The 20,732-nt window shown below is 37.3% G+C and overlaps 2 protein-coding genes across 3 annotated transcripts in view; one reads left to right on the top strand and one right to left on the bottom strand.

Annotated features, from left to right (window-relative positions):
• Positions 1-14: 14 nt before the first annotated feature.
• Positions 15-2,537, bottom strand: LOC113064891 (nuclear receptor 2C2-associated protein). Its single transcript, XM_026235890.1, has 5 exons — positions 1,943-2,537; positions 1,716-1,806; positions 1,527-1,632; positions 531-598; positions 15-342 (listed from the first exon to the last, which is right to left on the bottom strand). The coding sequence occupies exons 1-5, from the start codon at positions 1,978-1,980 to the stop codon at positions 220-222; spliced, it is 426 nt and encodes a 141-aa protein (XP_026091675.1). The 5' UTR covers positions 1,981-2,537; the 3' UTR covers positions 15-219.
• A 15,080-nt stretch (positions 2,538-17,617) lies between these two features.
• Positions 17,618-20,732, top strand: part of LOC113064889 (neurocan core protein-like) — a 102,043-nt gene continuing 98,928 nt past the window's right edge. The window contains exon 1 of one of the 2 annotated variants that reach the window (XM_026235884.1): positions 17,618-17,958. The gene's annotated coding sequence lies outside the window, so the exon portion shown is untranslated. The remainder of the gene's footprint in view (positions 17,959-20,732) is intronic. The other variant, XM_026235882.1, reaches the window with a different exon arrangement.

The following is a 20,732-nucleotide window of genomic DNA, read 5'->3' as shown; positions in this document are numbered from 1 at the left end:
GTGTGGAGAACTGGTTTTGTATCTTATATTTAATTAAAAAACACTTTTACAGACATGCAGTTCATGCGTGTTGACCGGAAAAGACTATATAGAATATAATCCACAGAGGCTCTGTAGAAACGAAGGAAATGAAATCAGAAGTAACATCAGTTTATGCTTTTCCTGTGAGTAGGTGGAATACTACTCTTCATACTTCCTCTTTGTCCTTTTCTCGAAACATTACAAAACCTTTTCCCCCAGGATTTCCAAAGTGTAAACAATTATTCTTCCAAAAAAGTCGGCACTGTTTTCAAACACTATTTTCAGCCTCTGAACCGAAGCGGCATCTTGAACGGGAAAACTGTGGGCGAGGAATCAAGGATTTGATAAGCTTGGGATAAATAAAAGACATGGGCAATTGTGCGAGAAAAGCTGTAGTAGGTTATTGTACTGGAAATGTCTGCTGACTGTGACGGGGTTCAGAAGTTGATGCCAAAATGACAAAAGGTGGCGAGTGCTGAAGAACTATATTGCACCACGTGGAAGGATATTTGTAGACAGTTGTTGTCCTCTGGATAGAAGTCTACAATATGTTTGAGATCCTCTTCTTTTGCAGAACCTGTAGAAAACAAAACATTTAACTGTCTTTTATTAATTATTACCTCTTATTTCTGAAACTTGTTGGTCGTTCGTGGGTACGAGGCCACAGCCCGCAAAAAGCTTTGTTCGTGTTCGGATAACACAATTTAAGATATTTTGGATGAAACCCGAGAGGCTTGTTACTGTCCCATAGACTGCCAGGTAAGGTACACTTTCAAGGTCCAGAAAAGGATGAAAGGCTTCGTCAGAATAGTCCATCTGCCATCAGTGGTTCAACCATAACGTTATGAAGCGACGACAATACTTTTTATCAAGAAGAAAACAAAAATAATGACTTTATTCAACAATTCCTCTCCTGTTTCTCTCCACGTCATCGTAGCGCCAATTTGAAGAATATGAGCTGACGATCTTCCGAGTCAACCGCGACACAAGGATGCGCTGGTTTCTTTCAAATACAATTATTATTTATTAGTTATTTTTGTTTTCTTCGTGTTCAAAAAGTATCGTCGTTGCTTCATAACGTTACGTTGAACCACTGATGGCAGATGGACTATTCTGACGAAGTCTTTCAGACTTTTCTGGACTTTGACAGTGTAACTTACTTGCCGTACAGTAACAAGCCTCCCGGTTTTCATCCAAAATATCTTAAATAGTGTTCCGAAGACAACCAAAGCTTTTACAGATTAGGAACGACATGGGGGTAAGTGATTACAATTTATTTTATGGGGTGGAGTATGCCTTTAAGGCAGTTTGGTACTTAAATGAATCATAGTTTTTGAAAGAATCTGTTGAATATGATTCAAATGACATAAAAAAATGCATTCATTTGGCACCACATACGTAAACTGCAGAAAGAATCAAACTAAAATCCCCCACAATCAGATTTCCATTTATCGTAATAAGCCCAGAAACACATGGTTAGACAGGTGTTGTCTGCGTTGACTGACCTTCTAATTTGCAAGATTTCCCTGAAAACCCTCCTTGGAACTGTAGCCGGAGCTCGGACACTTTCACAGGCTGTGGAAACTCCAAGACAACCCACTGGGATTCACCCTGTTTTTTTTTAAATAAATAGGTAAAATGGGTCACGCGGATGAGGAATCCAAACGTGGAGCAGCTCGGCTACATGAACGCACCTGGTCAGAATTCCAGCACGTCTCCTCGTTGCCATCAAACATGAACTTCTTTCCGAACTGTCTGACATCCCTGTTCAGCACAGAACTCACCCTGGATTTGACAGAAAAACGCCTTTTATGTATGAATCTGCTGCATTGTTATAGCATAATAGGCCTAGCCAACAATGTGTTTTATAAAATATATCTAAATATATAAGTATTTAGCTGTAAAAACACACGTTTTCTACCTGCTTTGCGTGTTGTTACAAATCAATGACTCTGCCATCTTCTGACTGACCTCTCAACTGTGGGCAAATGGAGACACGTGGTTTCACGACAGTAAGGGCAAGTGTAATTTGATTCTGTGCCGCTAGATGTCACTCCTCAATTGCTAGACATGAAGACATTTTTTTTCTTACTTGTTCAAGGTTTAAATCGTTTATCAAAATCTTCTTCAATTATCCACAGAAGGCTGCAGTGTTTGGGCTTTAGTAGTGGATGGAAATGAAGCTTCAGTCCTGTTTATTAATTATTTAATGCTTTTTGTGACTTTATAGAATAGTTCTACACAAACCTTTGCTGTACAGTATGTTATACACAGAAGTACTATAAAATGGCAGATAAAATACTTTAATGCTATAAAAAAGAAGATTAATTTAATGCTAATTCATTTAATTCAGGTCAGAGCATACTTCAGGTATTGATTCAGGTCAGCAGAGGGCAGAGTAGCTAAAAACAACAATCACAGAAAAATCTAATAGTTCAATATTTCAAGTTAAAGTGCAATTGATGCATGCTTGTGTGGAAGAAAATGAATATCTAAAACATTCCTTTAACTTACACCAAGGTCGTCTCTTGTAATTGCTTTCATATTAAGTCTTTTGTTTCATTCAACTGCCTTGATTCTGATTTGCAGTGTCTGTAGTTTTTAATTGCGTTACTGCTTAATTTAACAATTTCTTTCAAGAAAATAGCAAATTGTGTCACACTTCATTCCAGCTCATGTACAAGTAATATCCATTCAGTTTTTACTACTTTATGAGCAAAAATCTTATGAGGAACTCTTTAATTCTCTCTAACACAATGTTTTTTTACCTTTTTTTTATGCCTTTTTGAGCACGCAACCGTACCTAATGGAAGCTGAGTTTACCTAAAGGTCAATTTGAATGTATTTTTAATATTTTTTTTATGAACAGGTCAATCAAAGGCAACAGCAACAACAAAAGAGTTGCATCCGAGCACAGGAATGGTTTGTAAAGCATTTAAGGTGGGGTCATTTGTAGCCAGTTTACAGTCAAATTCAATTTATGCAATACGTTAAGCATGAAGAAGCCACACAATTTTTTTTTTATTATTGCTCTTAATTTTCAATCATTGCTCTGTGTTGAAAATCACCACTCAAAGGATGATATGCAGATGGGATTTGTTTCGCATGCTGTAGGTTGATATGATATCCACAGCCAATCAATTATTCTGAATGCCTGCACTCTGTGCTTTAATAAGCTGAAAATGCCTCCAAATAGAAGACACATTTGTTTGCTCTGGAGCAATTAGTGACGTGTCTGAGCCATTCCATGGTTTTTGGCAAGCCTTGTAGCCTACTTGTCCTCGGCACCAGAATTTTCTGCTTCAATATTAGCGCGACTTATAATTAAACCCTTTAGGAGTGTAGCATTTGCACAATGTGCTTCCGTTGAGATTTATTCGATTATTGTCTCTCTCTTCTAGTCTTCGAGATGTTGGCAGTCATTATTCAAGGTGAACATATGTGCTCCTGCCAGCACTAAATTAGACGAAAGATTGATGGGCAGGGAAAAGACGATTGAAAAGACAAGAAAATTCAGCATGTGCACTAAATGCCTATTGTTTGTTAAATCGAATGTGTTAAGTTGCTAATGGATGTTTTAGTCTTTGTGATGGTGATGTTATAGGGAAATCAGCTTGGTAGTCAGCTAGGTCTGTGCCTAGTAGGTGCATTTTGCCATTATTCAAATAGCAACCGGAGCAATGTCAGCTTCATCTCTGTAGCATAACTGCAGGGCTTACTATCACCTATTGACAAATGACAGACTTCGGCAGCGTTGTCCTGTCAGGCCGTTGCACTTCGTCATGGTGTCTTGTGAACAGAGCAGTAAATCCCCCTGGCTATTGGTTCTACTGTAAAAAAACGACCTGCATCAGCAGGGTTTGTGAAGTGTGCCCACTTTGGTTTAAATACTCCACTGGTGCTCGACCTAAATCGCCCAAGGGCTAGTAGAAGAAGCGCCTGCTATATTGGAAATGTTTCACCGCTCCATTTCGACTAGTGCCGAGTGACTGCTGTGATTTGAGTTCTGAGATTATATCTCACAATTTTGGCTTTTTTTCCACTAAGTTATGAGTGTACGTCATGTTTGTCCCCACCATGGAATAATCACATGGCAGAAATAAGCTTCCATATCCTCCGGATGCAAATGCAAAAATGTAACAAAATTATGATTAAATTTCATTTAGTACTGAAAAGTAGTGGTCAAATAGTTAATTCTTGTTATACACCGTCTATGGACTTTTATTAGAGTATTGTGTCATTAACTATGTAGAGTGCTACAAATCAGTCACTTTTAGTTAGAATGCTCCCTGGGAAGGTAGTTGCCTACCTAGGATGTAGACATCAACACGGTTTACTGTGTTTGGAAAAAAAGCTCCATTGAGCCCTCATGCCTTTAGTTATTTTGGAATTCGTGGAAGTTACCGACTAGGACATAAGAGATCATTTGTTGTCATGGTGATTCAATTTGCGCGTTGTTGAACCCTTGCGCGGTGCATGAGAGTAAGTAACGTGTTGCAGATCAAATGGAAAATAAACATCTAGAGTGCAAATTAAATTAATATGAGTGGCATTTCAAAGTGCTGTTTAAAACGCCATCAAGGCTGTTTTACTCAAAAAGCCCTTTCCACATAATAGACACATCATTTGCCGAACACACTTAATTCGAAGGTCATGTTGCTATATGAACAAATTGACCGCCGTGTTCTTTTCGAATGTCCTTTTGTGGGCTTTTAAGGCCGTGCCTTGTATTTGATTACTAGTTTCTCCCCAGTGCGTTTGCTTTCTCAGTGCAAACAGCAGCCTCTCACGCCACGGTCGCCTACATCTGAGACAAAGGTGTGAATTCTTGCTAGTTTCGTGCTGGCTGGATGCCTTTTACTTGCACCTCAGTTTAACCCTGCAAATTGCTATTACTGCTGTTCTCATAAAGTAACACCTTAAATAAGGAGGATTCCATCTCTTTAACCTAGACGTACACATACCTAGACAGCAGTGAACACCTCAGCATGCTCTCTGCTTGAAATGTTAGTGGAGGAACCAAATAATACCATAACTGTTCTCATGCAAAGGGTCCACTGCTACTAAGGAGCCGCTGGCACGTTAATGAGTCTGTATGTTTGTAGGGGTCCCGAGAGGTGGTGGTCTCAAAGTCCAACAGCTGCCAGAAGAGACTCCATCATGTCTGGGTCAGTTCAGTCACTGCAAGTTCAATTCAAGCTCCAATATTGTCCAATCGCTTTCAATGGCACCAGTTTCACTTCATAAATGATCTAATTTCCATGAAAACTCCATTCAAACTCTTTCACTTAATATCCAATTTCTTCAGCTCATCCCCACATAATAGACACATCTACTCTCTCATTGCAGCTCCTTGAATAAGAATGATGAACCCTCTAGACACTTGGACGCAGTCTGAGACTACATTTCGCCTGGCTTTGGGAAGACAGACAATGCTAGTTTTTCTAGTGTTGAGTAAGCCCCATGTGATTAAGATCAACTCCATTGTGCAAACACTAATATTGCTGTCCATTGGAATGCAATATCTCACATTTACATGTGTGCAAATAGGAACCACATTCGAGGATGCTTTTGACGGGTTCCTGGACAATTAGCCATATTTAGCAGTAAGTTAACATTGGCTCAGGAGAAATATTGACATTTGTCAATATTTTGACCGTTTTGTTCCATAGACTTCCCTCTTAAAATCACCAACTAAGGCTACTGCAAAAGTCAGAATGAATATTGAGTTGATATCTGGTGAAATTACAGACTTCTCTTGTTTAAAGCATTCCAGAAATCTCCATTTTCTCTGCATAAACAACTGCCCTTTCTTAAAATAGCTCAAATTGCTGTGATCCCCTATTATATGCAGCTACACAGTTGAATGGTTGAATTCATCCGATCTTAACAACGCAGGTTCTGTACCACGTCACTGAGTTAACCTAGCCATTTAACATGGCACTAGCATTTGGGTGGGGAGTCAGCGGATCAATGGTTGGGAAATGTCACTGGATTGAATATTGTATATGACAAAGGAGGAAACTATTTGCAAGTCCATTCCAGTCTTATACTTGGTTTCTGAGTCACAGTAGGACGGTAACCTCCTTGTTGAACCAAGGACCAGAAGAACGTATCACTCGTTCCTGGTAGCTTAGCAACATGCTGAACATCTTTCGGGTCTTCAGATGCAGATATGTGAATATTGTTTCAGGTGAATTTACATAACACAAAGATGTTAATACTTGATGTCGACGCATCATTCGTGCTTCTCAAATGTAAAAATGTGCTGCAGGGAAAACAATTTGAGCACAGTTTGAAGAGTGTTTGCTTAACGTTTGAGATCAAATGGAAGGATTCAGCATTCTGGGAAAAGGTTTGTCATACTATTTGTGAAATAAAGAAACAAGAATCCCACCAAAAACAATTATGGGAAGCAGTGCGTTTTTATGACTAAATAGGTGCTGGCGTAAATTACCTTTAAAACCAATACCCAATCAAATGGAGTTGCTGCCTTGTTACTCTAAACATATTTTTATCCAATTAAATCATATTTCAAACTGAATTTTAAGAGGATTATAGTGTGACAATCCATGGCCTACAAATATGTTGGCTTGGAAATGGATTGAGGCAAGAATTTGGATTGCCCTTTTTAATAAATATATAAACACTATCATTAAGACTTTTTGGTAGCCACACTTTTGAAGTAAGATTTGGAGACAGACGTACCAACCGACTCAGTAGCATTTCACGGGAATGCAGGAATTGTTCATGGATCAGATTGAAGTGAACAGACAGGTGTGTAATAGTACCCCAGGATCCCAAAGGCACGGAAAGTTCTTTTCACCAACGAATTCTTCAAAGAGAAATGTTCAAGGGCTATTCTGGCAACGAAGAACGAGTGAATTTGTTATGAGGAGGCACGGCTTCAGTTCTTTGCGACGACAAATGTTGCGCTGTGACTATTCGAGGCTATTCTCCATGTGGAGGAGGGCTTCATTTGTTGTGTGGTGTCAAATACGGCTTATCTTGTTTCGGAAAGAATGGGGTGCACTTTATGTTCCATCAAGGTTGATATCGTTTAAATCCTTTCCCATCATCATTGAGTGTGGTGATACTCGTGTCTTTATCTAGAGTGGCCAGACACACACTCAGACATCATGTATTACACCCGCTTGTTGTTATCTTGTTGGGATCTTCTTGAAACTACTTTGTTACAATGAAAGGAATGCTTGTCTGTCAGGTAAGAAGCCGTGCATGCCCTTGAAAGTTTGGATATTGTGGCATGTAAAAATAGTCATTTATAGTTAAGAGAGCCTTGAAACTCTCTTCAGTTCCTTGTTGGATCACGTCCATTTTTTTCCCATATTTCCACTTTTGATAACGTCCCATTCTCAAGGCGAATGCTCATAAGTATTCTAGGATCCATAGACTCATTACTATAATAGAGGATCAGGGTTGAAAGCTTTATTGTTCAGTGGAAGGGACAAATAAGCTTGACACCAGGGTTCGGGCTTAAGAACTGGTTCAGCCCCGCACACACTTGAGACTCATTCTGTGGCCTTTGAGATGATGAGTTGTTCTTTGGAGACGCAATTTGGGCCCAACACAAACCGCCGAGACACATAGCGTGTCTCTCTCGCACCATTACAGAATAAATAAATCTCCCCTTAATAATAAAATGTAAAATACTCCCACAATTGGTTGTAGAAACACTATTCAACAGAATAAGATAACAATGAAGCACAACCTTTAAAACCGACTGACTTCCGAAGATAAGTGTTAAATGAAAGAGTTATAGTAGTAACAGGAAATTAACATCACATCACAGCAGACGGGTAAATCCTATAGACCACACTATCAAAATGCAAAAATTAGTTCGTTTTTCTCTCGGCTCTCAACCTGTGTTTTCTTTATTTAATTATCATGTTCGTGTTTGAACAAGTGTGCATTGTGGCTTAGACACTAATTTCATTTTTTACTCTGTATGTGAATTTAGGGATGTCCTAATGGGTTGTGCGGGGACAATGCCAATTAGCTTACGGCTTTGGAGATGAAAGGGTGATTCAGATGAGCGGTCAGGCTAACAAAACCGTCAAAATGAAAAGAGGAAAAAGAGGGAACAATGGCACTGTTACGGCTTTGAAAAAAAAGGGAATTGTCTTTGGGGGGTGTTTTGGACGTGTGATGTGTCAAACAGCATGGAAAGCCCTAGAGTACCTCTCAAATTCATTGTGCTCTATCTCTGAGGACAAAAACATCCTGGTACCTTTCAAATTCCAGAGGATACATTTTGGATGTTTGGTCTTCCATAGAACACCAATGGAGAAATTTTGAAGAATGTCAGGGGTGCTTTCTTTAATGCAATGACTTGGACCAGGGGTTTTCAAGTTGTAAAAAAAAAAAGTCCTTGTGACTATGTTTCAGGCTGTGTGTTTTGTAGAAGGAACAGGCTGAAATTGAAGTTGTTATTTACTGAATCATGGACAATCATGGTCACCGTCCACTTTTATTAAATGAAGAAACATCACAGCTTGGGCTTTCTGCGATAAACATCAGTTCCACAAAGTCCTACAAGTTGTAAAAGCCAAGAGGGTGAAAAAATGCTGACAAAACTTTCAATTTTAGGTGAGCGATCTCATGTTGGTGTGAAGTGGAAACTTCAACAGCCCTTTATGCACTTCAGAAATGCTTCAACAAAAAAACACTCTTCTAGTGAAATGAAAGTAAGAGCGAAATGCTTGAAAAAAAACATTTGTGGGTTTCACTTAGACACAACAAACGTATCAGCAAATCACCCAAAGCTTGTGTCTGAGAAAGCAAATGAATACTAGATTTTTATTTTTTTTGTAGAAATTGCTAGGGTTTTGCAGATGGTTTACCAGGACGTTGCCATGTTGTTGCAAAGACATTAATAGTTGGTTGCTGTGTTCTGGATGAAATATTGTAGCTGGGTAAAAGTCTGAATTCTTTATCTAATTTTAGTGACGTTACACAAAATTAGTATTTCATAAGACTAAAGGTTAAATCTAAGGTTGGGAAGGAAGCTCTTGAAGGATGAAGCCTTCCATTATGACTATTTCTCAAAGTCGTGAGTCGAGCTGAATCTTGATCGACGATCACCATTCACTTTCATTGAATGGAGAAGATGGAGAAGAGGACATTAAGCTATAAACATCAGCAAAAGCCGTGAGGGTGAAAAAAAAATGACGTTTAAAAGGAGAAAACATCTCGTTGTGAAGTGGAAAGAACTTCAACAGCCCTTTAGCGCACTTCTGCCAAAACACTTTCCTAGTGAAGTGAAAATAAGAGAAAAGAAAAAACACTTCTGTAGGTGGGTAAGGAAAATTGGTATTTTTAACCTAGTGATGTCACACAAAAGGAGTATTTAATAAGACATAATGGTTAAATCCAGGGTTTGGAGAGAAGCTCATGGAGAATGAAGAACGTGGGCTTTGTTTCAGGCTGTTGTGCTCTGTCCAAGTATAACTGACAGAAGTGTTTCTTCTGAGACAAGCAGCCTGAATTGCTGTGGCCGTCCCCATGGCTTTCTCAGTTTCTAGCCTTGCTGGCTTATTGGGCACTACCAGTCTCACAGAAGCTGCTTACCCAGTCCATTCCACGTCTGAAAAGGACACAGTTGCGCAAAATCACAGAGTGTTTCCCATTAACACCAAGCTTTCCTTCCCATATAATAGGGTGGCTTACTGCAAATGGTGTTTTTTTTAGCCCTGTTTTGCGAGATGCCAACCTGACAGCTGTCAGACTGCTTTCATTGCCTGATAAAGTGTAAACAGTGAAATCCTCACTCGCTCAGGTGTTGCTCTTGTCAACAGCGTGTTTGGTCAGAGAATCTGAACCTCGGGATATTTCTTTCCAGATGTCCTATCGCTGCTCACCTCAATCCCTTTTGATTTGCCAAAGTCTTTTCAGATGGTGAGGCATCTGTTTGGTTTTACTTGGATTCAAGTTGTTTATCAGGGTTAAAACGAGTCAAGCTTTAACCACAGCATCTGTGGCTTGCCTTCGCTCGCCATAGACCATCTCAAATCATCTGTTTGTTTGTTTCAACAAGCAACTAATTAGTTAGTTTTCTAGGTGAATAGATGTCTGGCTATCTGTTTACCAATGTTTTTTTTTTTTTTATCTCAACGGTTCTTTTCTAGTATCCTAGTACAAATTATTATATACGTGTGTATATAATTATATATATATATATATATATATATATATATATATATATATATATATATATATATATATATATATATATATATATAATTGTAAGTTATGGTTGATAACTACAAAAATAGAAGATATTAAAATTATAATTTAATAAAATCAAGTGCTAAAACCTTAAATTAGATAAATTACAGAAAAAAAAATCAAATTTATTTATAATATACAGTACAAAAATGTATATAGATTTTGAGATTTGCTAAAGATTATATAGCACTGTTATTATTAGTTTTCTTAAAGATTTAATGTTAGTGAACTTTCTTTTCTAAATGTAAATATCGGTACAAAAAAATTGACAATAAATTAAAAATAATCTAAAATGGAACCGGTATATTGTATGTTCTTAGTTTTTTTGTAGTTTCAATGTTTTTAAACTGTGCATATTTTACCATTTATACTGATGCAGTTCCTTGCCTCACTGACTTCCATTGTAAGCCAAACATGGCTTTTGTTTTTGTTTGTTTGTTTGTATCAATTTTTTTCTGTGCTAATTAACAGCATCTGTGCTATTAGAGATCGACTCCAACCTGGAAGATTTGTTTAACTAGTATGACACAAGAAGGGATCATTTGAGATGAAATCTCTTTCTGTCTTATTATAGATAAGTTTTCCCTTGGGCTGAAAGCTATAGGACATAAGGTTGAAGCTCCATCTAGGAGGCATAATAAGAGACATACATGCTGTTAGTACATCTTACAGGATATACTACATCCCCGCTTTCACCCCTCAAGCTGAAGAATATAATGAATCTAGAGAACGTTTTTATGATGGGTATTTGTGTTTGTAAATAGCTGTAGGCATAGATTTTGTCTTCCTATGATTAGTAATTGTGTTTTGGCTTGTAGTCAGAGAACAGAAAGTGTGTATGTGTGTTTATGGGTGGTGGAATTAAGCTTTGCCCTCTGTGTGTAAAACACCTCATCCCAAGGACACTCTTTGATCCCAGAGTTGTCTCGTCCTGGAGGAAAGGAAGTGAGTTTACATATCCTGATGGGTTTTGATTTCTTAGTCCAGCATCCACCCACATGCTTTGACTTTTCCATCTGCTTTAAGGTCTGGATGTGTTTTGTACACTATATCCAGTGTGCTGCATTGTGTCAGTGCTAAAGACTATTGTTTATTGTGCCCCGATCTTTTTTACATTATTGTTTTTTTTTGTTGTTGTCATTTTCTCCCCCTCAAGTTGATTAATTATTTGTTTGTTATGTTTGATTATATACTCACACTGTTCATTTCCACACAATTTAAATCTTAAACTGATCTTAAATACTTTTTTTTTTTTGAAAATAATATAATAAAAGCAGTAATAATCATAATAAAATAATTATGATAAAAATAATAAAAAAATCAAATTTTAAATCAGAACTGTATTTTTTAATCAGGATTGTTTTATTATCGCAATTTTATATATATATATATATATATATATATATATATATATATATATATATATATATATTTATACTGTATATATATATATATATATATATATATATATATATATATATATATATATATATATATATATATATATATATACTGTATATATATTTTTAATGCATAATTTCATTTATTGCGTTTGAAATGATTGATTGTACTTTAAAATTAATTGCCATAATGTGAGAATGGTACGAACAGGGTTTTTTTTACTACTTTTTTTTCCATGGGATCTTCTCAAATCTCAGTTGCACACCAATATGTCATTCCAGGTTTTTTTGTGTCTCATTACAAATTTTGACAATAAAAAGTCATAAAATCTACTGTCAGTCACCATTTATATTCCATATTTAAGCATCTGCATCATTCTTCAATAACGCAGTGCAGCCTTGATAAAGAGCAAAGTCTTGTCAAGGTTAAAACAGATCGCATCACGCCTGGTTTTATTTGTGCTGTTTATTTATTTTTAATTTATGCGCTGGAGGATACTGTCACTCAGCTATCTGTGTAGCGATGACAGTTAAATCTATTTCTGGAAGTTGTTTTCAATCTAACAATACTTCTTTATTTATCATGTGTGCTTACCTGAATTATAGACTGACACAATGATTATTATAGACTGACTGATGATGATGACATCAGACAGATTCCGTCGCGCTGCTGTTTTTGTCTTTGTCTATTTTTAGGTAGAGTTGATAAATGTAAAATCCTGAAGCAGAGGGGCGGGTGAGGGAAAATACACTTAAATGAGACATTATAATAAACTGTTTTTATCCTCAGCACAAATCTAAGATCAACTTTTGGATTTTTCTTGACAAGTTGAGCACAAAACAAATCGTGACATTTTAAACTGAGCTTTGTTATTGTTATTTAAAGTATGAAAACCTCTTTCCACAACTGAATAAAAAATGTTGAGAAAAAAAGAAAACTGCGAAACAAAAAGTTGCAAGATAAACTCACAATTCTGAGGAAAACCTGGGAATTTAAACACTCTTTTGTCACAATTCCGAGCACTTTCAACAATTCAGAGTTTTGTCCCATAATTCTGTTTACATCTCGCAATTCAGCTTTTTTTTTTTTGTTTGTTAAAAAATAAAAAATGTAGTGACAACTTTTTATCTCACAACTCTGACAAATTATCCCCAAAAAAAAAAAAAACGGGCTTCCATATTAAAAATATATAAAAAAAAAATTTTCTTCAAATATTACAATTTTGTAAATAAGATTTTCATTTTGTATCCTACATTTAAAATAAAAAATGAATTAAATTAAAATATGTATTTATTTATGTATACTAATAAATGACAGCAATAAAATAAATAACAATAAATTGATTTTACCGAAACTAAGTTTTCACTTAGTAATAGCTAGTAATGTGTGTGTGTGTATATATATATATATATATATATATATATATATATATATATATATATATATATATATATATATATATATATATAATAAAATAGTACTTTCTTGTAAAACCTAGTCTAACAATCATATTCACAACTTCATAAAATATTTTATTTTTATGGTGATAATCAATGGTTAAATCCTTGTCCAGTGCCTCATGAAAGCCATAATGACTTTAGATTTGCACGACTGGCACATTATTACAAATACTTACCAGCTTTGGGGCCTGGGTAATTGCTAATTAGGCAGAATAGTAATAAGTTGTATATCTTTTGGGATTAAACCCCTTCACGTGGGCATATTTTCATTTTATAATGCTCCTTTAATATGTTGTTTTTTAATATGTTCGGCTGTAGATTTCTTTTAGCAGCACACAATAGAGTGCAATCACAAGTGGTCTACATAGGTATGCTATTAAAAATCCAATAGACACATCTTGCGCTCCGAATCATCTGAAATGAAAGCCAAAGGCAAGCCGTAATTTATCCCCGTTGTAGTGTGTTTATCATTTACACTCGATGAGTCTCCGCATTTCACCCTCATCAATTATGGATCAGCTGGGCCCCCCATCCAAGCAGCTTCATTTCATTCTCATTAGGATCTTGTGCTGACACTCTTCTTTTCTCCACGCTCCATGGCTTCTGCGTGGCTCCCATAAAGGACTTTAACCAGACAGCCAAGCTTTGTTCCCCAACCCTCCCCCTCAAACTGATGGCAAGTGACCAAGACGGGATGGGTGACCACCGTTAAGTGCTTATGTCAGTGGTTTCTGGGTCTAAGAGCTGTGTGGTAGGCCTGGCCCCGTGCCAGAGTCAAATCACCCCGCCAGCCACAGTGGTAGTGGCCTTAGAGGAACATAAGGCTATAGAACTGTACATTTGTGCAATCCTGACACTGTCGACAGTGGACAAATGGATTAAAGGCGAAATTAATGGATTTAAATCAATAAGGAACATCCACAGTTCAAAGTCTCTACAAACTCAGCCATCCCAGGGCTTATAAAATAGAAAAAATATTTATTATTTTGATATATTCTGTATATGTTATGATATTTTGTTTTTATTTTATTGCACTTGTTTTTTAATTTGATAATATAATATTTAGTTTTATATTTAATTTTTTTGCATTTAATAAAATTGTATATATATATATATATATATATATATATATATATATATATATATATATATATATATATATATATATATATATATATATATATATATATATTGTATTATATATCATATAATTAATTATAACCATATAATAACTTGCTTTAAACTAACCTACTGTTGACTTCGGTGTCTTGGATTTGTTTAATACTGGTTTTATACTGTATAGATTTGAATCAACTGACGAAGCAGGGGAACCAGACAAAAAAATACTTGGACAGTTTTTGAAGAAATGCCCATATGTTTTATATATCGGTTCACAGACCCCCTGCAGTTTCATAGATCCTCAGGGGTCCCTAATTGAAAACTAGGCGTTAGAGGTTCAGGTAGAATAAATCACTATATTTAAATAATCACTATATTTAAAGAAAATTTGAATCATATTGTATATTCATCCTCATATAAGTTACACTGGATAATAGCTACCGCCAAATGATTAAATATGAATATTCAGAGCACATTAAAACAGATTGTGCTTCAGGATTAATTTCTCCAAGCATAATATTCTGTTGTGTAACCGTTATTTTATGCATCTAATTCCCCAGATGAAGGCAGTGACGGGTCTGTGCCTATTTTTGAATGGTTACATCTTGTTCACTGCCTTTTAACAAAGTGCTATTTTTCCTCAGAGATATTCGTTACGAGTTTCTGAGATCGGCGTTGCAGCAATGATGGAGAGGAAAGAAAGCGTTGGTGAAAAAGAAATAATGTTAAAACGATCTGCCGGCGACCCATTGAAGATCATCCATATTGTGGTGTTCTTTTTGAGGGCCACTGCGAGGAGTCCTTTGTTCATTGACTGTCACATTGTCAGCTGTTTAAATAATGGATTTGTGTGGCACTGTATTATGCCTTGGCCGGCGTCCCTTGACAATACCTTTTTGAGGGAGTCTGGAACAATGGGGCATATATATTTTTGGAGGCTATTAGTTATATATATGTCAAGAAGGTATTTTCTCCTCATGTGGTTAGTCAAAGAAATCTTATTTCTCATATTCATGCTTTTGTCGGTTTGCTATAAAGCCATTATGGAGCCAATAAGCCTAGTGTTTTAAATCCCTACCATTCCCCTTCAAAAAGCCCTGCTGCCAATATTATATTAAGCTTATGATTGGCATTTATTCAAACATCCTGCATAAGAAAAAATCTCTATTCAGTGAAGTATAATGGTTATTGTGTTCCTAATACACGCTAATGATCACCTGCAACATTTGAGGGCTTCAAAACAAAGAATTATTATTATTATTATTATTTTTACCATACATGGAGCTCTCCATTATAGGATGCATGCAGCATCACACCAGGAACGCTTTGCGGTTTGTTGTGATTTGTTTACACAGTAACATCTGTAATCGGATGACAGTGATGAATGTGATGAACGACTGAACTGGGGGTAGTGTTAAGTGAGTGGGCTTCTATAGGTCCGGTGAAATGTGTGACAGTGGACCATGGCGTGGCCCTCTAGGAACAGATTTGCAGCATCTCGAGGGACATCATTATTCTGTCATAAAACAGGGGGCAGGTCAGATTCTCCACAGTTTTTTTTAAAGGCTCCTCGGGATGCTGAGATGATTTATTCATCTGCAAACAGAAGAACTGGTGGATGGCTCAGCGTACAAAGACAATGGGTATTCGTTGGGACATTTGTCAAATATCGGACAATAGGAAGATACAATTCATGGAACCTTAGGTGCCAATTAAAGAACCTTTGTTTTTAAGAGTGTATTTATTCTTAACAGGTTAAATAGCATGTTTGATCACATTATGATAAAATAACAACACCTAAAGAATTTATCGTATTTGTAATAAACACAACATTTTTGAAGATGATAAATAAATACGACTCGTTTAAACACGCTCCCACATTTCTACGTCACTATGTGGAAATATTTGCGTAATGCCGCCCAAATGTTCAAGCAAAGTAAGAAAGTGTGGTTTCAGTAACTGCAGTTAGTGTTGAAGCAGCCGTGTCAGGGAGATGCTGTGTGTAGCTAGTCGAAAGCAAAAACACTTTATTTGGCCTTCCGAAGTAGATGCATTTAGGAATCTTTAAGAATACTTACAACAGAACAGCAACACAGTTTATGGATGACTGTTTGGTGAATCTAGGAGAGGACGTCATTCTGACTTTGCTACAACAATCTGGTGCATCTGAATCAGCTACTGTAAGTATGTTTTGTTACTAATTAAAGTATTTGCTATTGAATGTTCAAGTATGGAGTTTTGCTTGTTGTGTTTGTGTGTGTGTGTGTGTGTGTGTGTGTGTGTGTGTGTGTGTGTGTGTGTGTGTGTGTGTGTGTGAGAGAGAGAGAGAGAGAGACAGGGTCAGACAGTGGAGTCAGCTGTCTTAACCGTCCGTGGCTTGTGTACTGCAAACACATACAAGCTTCATCACTGTGTCTGTCACACCACTCTGTTCTCCTTTTGGGCTTGAACTAATGGTAAAACTAAGGACATTATTAACTGCCTTTACATTTAAAAAAAAAAGAAAATCTTGATTCTGGAAAGGGCCGTTACATGTCCTACGAGTGCTTGCGGTGTTCGGCCAATCACAATGCACAGGGTCAGTTGGCCAATCAGAGCAGACTGCGCTTGTCAGAAGGAAGGACTTTGTACAAAATGTTTGAGAGAGGCAGGGCACAGAGGACCTACAATAATGTACAGTATTTTAAAAAATAATGAGTTTTTTTAACATTAAAGTATGTCAACATATTCTGTTACACCAAATACACAAAATAATAATCTTTAAAAAAGAATCACATGACCCCTTTAAGGAAAGCTACTAACGTTGCTTTGGTTACCATAACTGCCCACGTCAATTCTGTTGGCCAGCTTCTATTTAGGGAGTTCTGACTATTTCTAACAATGGAACTTAGTGGTTGTAAACATCCTTTAATATATGCACATATATAAGCATACAGCATATACCGCCCCCACACCCTTACACTGATTACCATTTGTACAACCACAGTTTTACTACAAATACCACGGTTAAACTGTCAGTATAGCAAAACCATGGTAAATTTGTGGTTCCCATGGTTAAACATTAACCATGTTTTTTTTTTTTCATCTTCTTCTTTATTTTATTCTAATTATTTATTTATCTATATAGTAAAACCATGGTTAATTTTTCATGAGGGACTTTTTTTTTTACTTCGTTTTGTAGATTAAAATAATTATGAGTCAGATATACCGCCAAGTTTTCAATAATTCGCACCCCATAAACCACAACAAATTCTGCCCAAGCAAATGTCCAAACAAAGGAAGGAAATCGCTGAAATACTGTGGAAAATATTATCCATCCCCCCACCGAAGTCCACAGAGAATTGGCTGTATCATCTTCGCGACTCTCTTGCCTGAGCATCTGCTCCGTTCATTTGGTGAGATGAGGTGAAGTGAAGTGAGGGGGAAACCAAACGCTGGGAGCTTTTGTTCAGTGTCTCTCCTCGCGACCGGCGAAGCGCGCGCCGTTCCGAGCTCTTCTCAGCGCGAGGCACAGGCTGAGGACGAACACCGTGCTTACTGAATGCTATAAACGAAGTAAGGAGTTAATTTCAACACATTTCTGAGGCTGAACAGAGCTCTACATTTTGAATGGTTTACCTCAGCGGCTGTTACCACCTACTCTGCTTTATCTGAGGCGACGCGGCATTCCTGTGGACTTTCTGAGGCGACAACGCGCTTTACTTCAGAGAAGGTGAGGGCAAGCGATGGTATTGTTTCTAACTGATTGCGTCTCGCTTCATTATTAATCTATAATGTGGTGTATAGATGTTTTGTGTTCAGGACAGGGTATGTACAGCCCCCTTGCCGAGCGCAGTACCTCAGTTGAGGACACTCAAGGGGACAAAACCAGGAGCACTACAATAATGAACAGCTGTTCGGAGAACAATGCTATTTATAAGCCATCTTTTGATTGACATCGTGATCGAATATCAAGTATATGAAGAGTAGAGCGCTATATACTTTCTAAAATCAGATATGTGTACTGTTTTTAGACTGTTGTGATCTCTTAACAAATATTAAGTGATTTGCAAAGTACAAGTGGATGCAAATGCGACCCTTTAAGATGTATACATTGCTCTAGTAACGTTATAAAAGCGTCCTTGTCCTGTTTTCCCCAGATCTACTCAAATGAGTCATTTACTTTGCCTTGGTGTAACCCCCCACCTGCAAGCTGTCATTTGCAGTAATGCCTTGATGTGAAGTGGTTGACAGAAATTCCATCAGAAACCGCTAGCAAGAATTTTGGGATGGAGAGTGGCCCCGCATTGTTTTTCTCCTTTGCAGAGTGTCAGCTGGATGCTGTTTAAAGCTGACAAGTGCTGAGCGCTGCCAGTCTCGTGGCCGCCTTGACGACAGCGTGTTGCTGGTGGGAGAGGAAGACTGAGCCGAATTTCTCTTGGCATTCTGTCGTGACTGACTCGGTTGTCTCTGTTCGGTCTGAACCCCTGAGTCTCTACCTGACGGAGCACTCCAGGTGCCTCTTGCATCAGTCTGCAACAAGTCTTTATGCTGACAGGAGAAAAGTACAACAGAGTGACAGAGTGAACGCGAAGACGTGTGTTATTTGTCAAAGAAATAGAAAAGTGGTGCGATTTGTGGCTCCAGGTGCCCTGATTTTGCTGTTTGCAGCAAATTGGTTACTGGTTCTTAGCGTTGCCCCCTTCTCTTCTCTTCTCTTCTCTTCTCTTCTCTTCTCTTCTCTTCTCTTCTCTTCTCTTCTCTTCTCTTCTCTTCTCTTCTCTTCTCTTCTCTTCTCTTCTCTTCTCTACAAAGTTTGAGTCTAACTTTATGCATATAAGACTTGCAGTGACTACCAATGAGAGTGCAGACTGTCAGTTATTGTGGCATATTAGGGACTAATGGCACAGCATTTCGGCAACATTCTGCAATAACTTTAGTTTGGCTTTAGATAAACTGTTGTTTTATATATTAGAGTTTTTTTTTTAAATAGCCAATCTGAAATCCTTTTTTTTATGCGCTGAAAAAAAAAACAGTGTAGAATTCATTTTAACTAAGAAATTGCTTGTAAATTTCACAAATAACTTCAAAGAAACAGCAAAACATGGAATTAATAAATTATATAAAAAAAAATATGTACAATAAAATTGTCCGTTTATTGGTTTTCACCATAAAATGACTGTTAGTTTATCAGTATTGGCCAGGATCTTAGTATTAGCCCAAACCTTATATTTTAATTGACCAAATAAGCATATGAGTGTCTGCTGAGGCTGTTGCTAAACTCACACCCTTTCAACCTCTTGCAGCCCTGTGCTGCTTGCATCTATATCAGGGTGAGTCCTCCGATACGGTGCTTCCAGGTTCAAAGACCTTTCTTTCTAACCCTGAGTCACCGGAGCAGCTCAGTTTTGCCAATCCAAGCAGCCTTTCAAGTTGGCTCCAGAACCTTTCTATATCTGCTTGGGGCATCCATTCTGCTCTTTATCTGAGCACCTTCTTCTTTTGTAATCGTAAATACTAGAGAAGCCCCTTTGAGCATGTTCTCTCTGGAAGAAAAAAGTGGAAATTGCCTCTGAGCACTTTCGTTTTGGCGTTGGGTGACTTGTAGAGGGCACTTGATTGATTCTCCCATTTTAATAATGTGCGTTTCCCCTCGGCTGGGTAGTTTAGTGCCAACAATCATACGAGGGGGTGTTGTGCTGACAGGTGGAATTTAAATTGTACTTGAATAGCATCCAGACATCTAAATGCCTTCGGATTCCAAGAGATAATGTCTTTGTCATGAATTAATATACGTTGTGTTTAATGGACCAATTCTACTAAAATTACTCAGGAAATTTTTGGTAGATGCAATTGAGGGAAACTTCGTGCTAGTTTTGAGGTCCTGCATAAGCCATCTGCTTATATGTGATGAGGGCAGTGCTTAATTATGCAAAGTTGATGGTCTGTTTGTGTTGGGGGTGAATAGATGCCCATAAATGTCTTAATTTATGTCCACAGTCATCCAGGTCAAAATGGACCAGGTCTACAAAATTACTGAATGCATTTTTGGTAGATGAAATTTAAGTAAACTTAGTGCTAGTTTTGTTTTCTTGCTTTCTTGATGCGACAAAGGCTTTGATTACACAAAGTTAATGGTCTGTTTTTGTTATAAATAGATGCCAGTATATGTCTTAGTTTATGTCCACAGTCATCCAAGTTGGTGACTTAACTTGTGTGCGCACTCTTGATTGACAACTGACAAGAAAGAGTAGCTGTGTCTAATCCCATGAGCCAGAGGAACTGGTTTTCAGCTGCTGTCTCTACTACATGTGTCACCTGCCAATCCGCCAAAGTCTGAATATTTATTGGCGCCCAGACTTGGAATACATTATTCAGAACGGGCATTTGCCGCCTTAAACACCATAAATGAATCATGACACCTGGGCTGTGTTTTGCTGGTTTTCGAAACGGGACTGTAAGAGTTTAACTTCGCAGAGGGAGAAGAAAAGATACATTTTAATTTCT

The sequence above is a fragment of the Carassius auratus genome, chromosome 47 (assembly GCF_003368295.1).
Source record: "Carassius auratus strain Wakin chromosome 47, ASM336829v1, whole genome shotgun sequence".
NCBI lineage: Eukaryota > Metazoa > Chordata > Actinopteri > Cypriniformes > Cyprinidae > Carassius > Carassius auratus.
This window is presented reverse-complemented; position numbering and strand designations above follow the sequence as displayed.

What these genes read in the sequence shown, in the direction of transcription:
- LOC113064891 (XM_026235890.1), bottom strand. Translation starts at nt 1,980, where the DNA reads ATGGCAGAGTCATTGATTTGTAACAACACGCAAAGCAG. An exon ending in TGTAACAACACGCAAAGCAG is followed by an intron (nt 1,807 to 1,942) that starts GTAGAAAACGTG and finishes TGTCAAATCCAG; the next exon opens with GGTGAGTTCTGTGCTGAACA. An exon ending in GAAATCTTGCAAATTAGAAG is followed by an intron (nt 599 to 1,526) that starts GTCAGTCAACGC and finishes TGTTTTCTACAG; the next exon opens with GTTCTGCAAAAGAAGAGGAT.